The sequence below is a fragment of the Octopus bimaculoides genome, chromosome 12, assembly GCF_046866305.1.
Source record: "Octopus bimaculoides isolate indiv1 chromosome 12, ASM4686630v1, whole genome shotgun sequence".
NCBI lineage: Eukaryota > Metazoa > Mollusca > Cephalopoda > Octopoda > Octopodidae > Octopus > Octopus bimaculoides.
The window spans coordinates 38850269-38855976 of NC_142939.1; the positions used below are offsets into that span (position 1 = coordinate 38850269).

At 42.8% G+C, this 5708-nt stretch overlaps 1 protein-coding gene across 1 annotated transcript; it reads left to right on the plus strand.

Moving 5' to 3' along the window:
* The first annotated feature begins 1104 nt into the window (after positions 1-1104).
* On the plus strand, positions 1105-1590 carry LOC106877408 (uncharacterized). The gene has a single exon (XM_014926302.1). The coding sequence runs from the start codon at positions 1105-1107 to the stop codon at positions 1588-1590; it is 486 nt and encodes a 161-aa protein (XP_014781788.1).
* The last annotated feature ends 4118 nt before the right edge of the window (positions 1591-5708 follow it).

Genomic DNA, 5708 nt, shown 5'->3' on the forward strand with positions numbered 1-5708 from the left:
ATCGTTGCTGGTTCCTTTGGACTGGCTCATGTGCGGGCGACACATGAAATCTTTTTTTTTTTTTTTTTTTGTGTACGGGTGGCACATAAAATGCACCATTTTGAGCGTGGCCGTTGCCAGTACTGCCTGACTGGCCTTCGTGCGGGTGTCACGTAAAAGCACCCACTACACTCTCTGAGTGGTTGGCGTTAGGAAGGGCATCCAGCTGTAGAAACTCTGCCAAATCAGATTGGAGCCTGTTGTAGCCATCTGGTTTCACCAGTCCTCAGTCAAATCGTCCAACCCATGCTAGCATGGAAAGCGGACGTTAAACGACGACGACAACGCCTGCTTTCAAAAAAATCTCCATTTTCTGTCACTCGCGTCAGTGTGTGAAGAGACGAAGAAAGAAACAGTAATAAACACCCGCTGCAAATCCACATGGTGTCAATTAGACTACGTTACTTCAAAAGTATCATATCTTGTGTTACTAACAGGACAACAATAAAATACAACAGACACACACACATTTAACTTCTCTGTCCTGTCCTGGTTACATCTCTCTTGCAGAAAAAAATACGAGAAGGTTGGTGAAAATTTTTTCCTGCACGCAGTACAAGCAACACACACACAAACAGAAAGAAAAAAAAACAAAAGCAAACACCATTGTTTTTTTGTTTTACGAAATATTTTTTTCTCTCTCTCTCTCCTATGCACACTGTTGTTTCCACACACAACACAAGAACAAAAAAAAAACATTTTTGTTTTTTATCATCGGCTTTGTTTTTTTGTGTCCTCGTATCGAGAAAATTTTGTTCCTTGTTTCTTTTCTTTGCTTTCACTTTGATGGAATCATCTTAGTATGAACAAATATGTCATCACACGTAACCTCCATTCACTGATGATGCGACCTTATGGTTCGTTCAACTAGAAGCTCACTTTGATGCATATGGAATTTCTCCGTCGAATCAACTGAAATTCCTCTATTGTAGTTTACCAACACAGCTTGCAACATCTGCCAGGGATCTAGTTACATCCCCGAACCCAGACGCCACTTATGTGTCTGTAAAGGCAGAAATTTTGCGATGCAACACGAAGTCTGCCGAAAGCAGATTTAATGAGCTGATGGCTGATGAAGAATTAGGTGAGAGGACACCTTCAGAATTTTTACGCTACCTTAGGGAGTTGAGTGGTGAGAGGACTGATGCCCTTCTCCATCGTAAGATTTTTTTCTCTCGTTTACCGTCTCACGTGCGTACAATTTTGGTGATGGCGCTTGACGCCAACATGGTTGATCAAGTCGCCACCATGGTGGACAAAATTCTTGAATTTTCCGCCCAGCCTGCACATGGCACCTGTCTCTCTTCTGAGGCATCATCAATTGCCTCTCCCTCCTATGATGTTTTTGCTGACAAACTGGAAGGACTTACGCGTTGGGTGAATGATCTGTGCCATTCTTCTTCAAGCTCTCGTAGCAGATCTCGTAGTCATTCGACTTCTAGGACACAACCTGGTATGTGCTGGTATCATACGAAATTCGCTGAAAAGGCATGCAAGTGCATTCAACCATTCTCCTTTAAAGTTTCGGAAAACTTCCAAGGAAGAAATTGAGCACGTCTGTTTCTTCCTCTGCACCTACCTTTCATCATGCAATTTTTGTCCAGGACCAGGTGTCGAAGAAGTCATTCATGATTGACACCGGGTCGTGCTGTAGTATTTGGCCTCTTCGTTTTACTACTGATAAACCTAAGCGTTCGGTTATAGTGTTGCATGCAATTGATTTCTCCCCGATAAATACATTTGGTCAGCTTTCTCTACGCCTAGACATTGGTTTTCGTAGAGATTTTCAATGGGTTTTTGTCATAGCTGACATTCCGCATCTTATTTTGGGTGTGGACTTTTTAAATCATTTTAACTTGTTGGTAGACGTTCGGTGTCAGAGGCTTGTCAACGACTCGACATCCCTCTTTACACCGGCAAAGGGCTCTACCAACTCAACTCTAAGCCCAGCGTTTTTTATTGCCACTGCTGGGGATGTTTTTCATTCGCTTCTAGCTTCTTTTCCTGAGCTGATGGACATAACTTTTAAACCACCAAAGCTCGCTCATTCCACCCTCCATTATATCAAAACAACTGGGCCGCCTGTTTTTTCACACCCACAATGTCTGGCACCGGACCGCCTTAAGACGGCTAAGGCCGAGTTTGAAAACATGCTTCAACTCAGCCTCATACGCCCCTCCACCAGCCCATGGGCATCTTCCCTTCATTTGAAGCGAAAAGGTGATTCTGATTTTCGTTCGGTGGGGGACTATCGGCGACTCAATGCTATAACGGTCCCAGATCATTATTCAATTAGGAATTTGCAGGATTTTTCAGCAAATCTACATGGTTGCACTATCTTTTCCAAGATTGATCTGGTTCAGGCTTATCACCAGATTCCAGTTAATCCAGAGGACATTCCCAAAACTGCCATCACTACTCCTTTTGGCTGTTTTGAATTTCTTTTTATAAGTTTCAGTCTGCGGAATGCGACAAGCACTTTCCAAAGATTTGTAGATGAAGTTGTTCGTGGGCTTGATTTTACATTCGCCTATGTCAATGACATACTCATCGCTAGTGATACAAAAGAGAATCATCTCCACCATTTGTCGCAACTTTTTCAGCGACTCTGCGCATATAATGTGAAGATAAACCCCGATAGGTGTGTTTTCGGGCAGTCCTTCCTGGAATTGCTGGGACACTATATTGATTCTAATGGGATCAAACCTCTTCCTGCTAAGGTCGATGCCATTCAACGCATTGCCCCTCCAACTTCTTTGCGACAACTTCGCCATTTTTTAGGCATGGTCAACTTCCACAGAAGATTTATAGACTGGTGTGGAGACAAGCTACAAGGTTACTACAAGGCTATTCTAAGAAGGATACTCAACTAACTCTATCTGCTGAGGCATTGTCTGCTTTTGAGTCTGTAAAACAGGAATTATCCTCCGTTCCTGTTCTTGCACATCTGGCTCCTGATGCTCTGCTCTCTTTATCTGTGGATGCTTCAGATTCTGCGGTCGGTGCTGTTTTGCAGCACACTGTAGATAATCAAACGCAACCTTTGGCTTTCTTTTCTTGCCAATTGCAGCCTGCCGAACGCAGATATAGTACTTTTGATTGGGAGTTATTCGTGATCTATCTGTTGGTTCGGCATTTTCAGCACCAGCTCGAGGGACAGGAGTCTGTGATTTATACTGATCACAAGCCCCTTACGTTTGCTTTGTCTTCTAAAACAGACAAACTCTCTCCACGTGCTTTCCATCACCTGGACTATATTTCACAGTTTACAGGTAACATCCGTCATGTGCCAGGGAAGGAGAACATCCCTGCTGATGCTCTCTCGAGACTCCCTGTCAGTTCTATTTCCTCTCCAGCAACAATTGATTTACTTGCTATTTCGCAGGACTAACCTCCTTTGTCAAAGTTAGATTTAACTTCGCCAAAATTCAACAATTGTAAATTAGCCTATCTTCCGCTCCCTTTATCAGAAGGCTCTATATTGTGTGACACATCCACCGGTTCTCCTAGGCCTTTAGTACCTGAGAACCATCAACGTTCTGTTTTTGATGCCCTTCATTCCTTGTCACATCCGGGCATCTCTGCAACAGTAAAACTTGTCACTGCTTGGTTTTTCTGGCCCAACATGTGGTGATCAATTACCACTTGGGCACGCTTTTACATGAAGTGCCAGAGTGCGAAAGTCCATAGGCACGTTTGTGCCTCTCTTGGACAATTTCCTTCTCCATGTTCACCTTGATTTGGTTGGACCATGGCCTGTGAGTCGCGGGTTCTCATATCTCTTAATGTGTGTTGATCGTTTCTCCCGCTGGCCAGAAGCCATTCCTATAGCAGATATTACTTCTGAGACTGTTGCACGAGCTTTCGTTTCTGGTTGGGTTTCTAGGTTCAACGTACCGTCCAGCCTGACCACGGATCGTGGTCGACAATTTGAAGCAGCATTATTTTGTGAGTTATCACAAATCCTGGGGGTGCATCATATACGCACCACCAGCTACCATCCCGCTTCTAATGGGATGGTGGAGTGCTTTCATGGGCAACTAAAGGCTGCATTGCGTGCCTCGCCCAATCCGCAGTCATGGACTGAGTTTCTTCCTGTTGTCCTACTTGGATGCTGGACTGCAGTTAAAGAAGACCTTGGTTTTTCTGCAGCGGAATTATTGTATGGTACCACACTGGCATTGCCTGGTACGATGTTGGTACCAGAAAAATCACAGCCTCCAAATCCAGCGTCCTATGTCACTCGATTACGAGATTATTTTTCTAACCTTCCTACTATGAGTTCCTGGCAACAATCTCCACCTTTAAAGTGCCATCAGACATTGATTCTTGGTCACATGTGTTTGTTAAGGATGATTCTGTGAGAGGACCCCTTGTTTCTCCTTATAAAGGACCCTTTCATGTGCTCTCTTGCACACCCCAATTTTTTTTAAATAGACACTAATGTTCGTACGGAGACCGTGTCTGTCAACCATCTGAAGAAAGCATATTTTGATAAAACTACATCTCCCGTTGACAATACTGACATGCCCCCTTTCAACCTTTGTCAACGCCATCACCAACGCATACACCATTATCAACACCATCACCAACACATAAACCTTTATCATCACCATCACCAACACATACACCTGTGAAAACTCCACCTTTGTCGTTGAGAACGACCACAAGTGAACCCTATGTCAGTAGGTTTGGCCGAACAGTGCACTGGCCAAAGAAACTCTCCAAGACAATTTATATTTGACTGCATTGTATATTATTGCACTTTTCAGCATTCCTTTTGAAAAAAGGCTCAAACTGTGTTTTTCCCTATTAGTGCTGAACACTCATGGAAATTTCTTGCGTCACTGCATCAATCACAAGTAATAAAGGAACTGCAGTGACGTAAGCAAAAACAAATTAATTTTTTGACAGCAAACAACACTTACCAAGCTGAACTTGACTTGTGCCGCTGGAATATTATTTTCCATGTGCATTGTATTACATTGTTGGGTATTTCCATTCTCTGTATTAACAAATTGTTTCATTTTCATTGTATATCTACAGCCGCATTTTGTTTCAACGCCTACTACAATCCTTTCCTTATTCGTGCTACGCACTGGGGGGGGGGGGAGACCATTGTAGTGGTGCGAAATTATGGCCACCATTAAGGAAGGACAATCTACGCATATGCAAGGGACTTGCCTTCCCAGAAGCCCCTTGAGTGCGCATGCATAGTAAAACCAGTACTCAAAGCACTTCGCGCACTTTCTAAGCCTCTTTAGCGCGATGCTTTCGACGTGACCACTATTTGCTCCTTTGACATGCCTCAACGAAGCTCTTAATATCCAGATGCCGATTACAAGTTAACCAGCAGATGCTAGGCTGAATGACACAGGATTTGTAAAGCCAAGCATCACCAAAATAAAACTTATTTTTATTATGTTGTTAATTGTTCTACTGTTTCTTAATATATAATTTTGTTAAAAGGTGATAGAGAGAGACTAATTTCTCTATTGCTATTATCAACCTTTTTACGAACCAAAGGATGAGTGATTATACCTTGTCCAATTATTAAAGAAGCACTTGACCAATCCAAGACATGCATATCAAATTGGTATGTTATAATCCTCACAGAGTAAAGAACAAGAATTTTAATTGAGGAAAAGAGAAGTCAAATAAAAGCTATG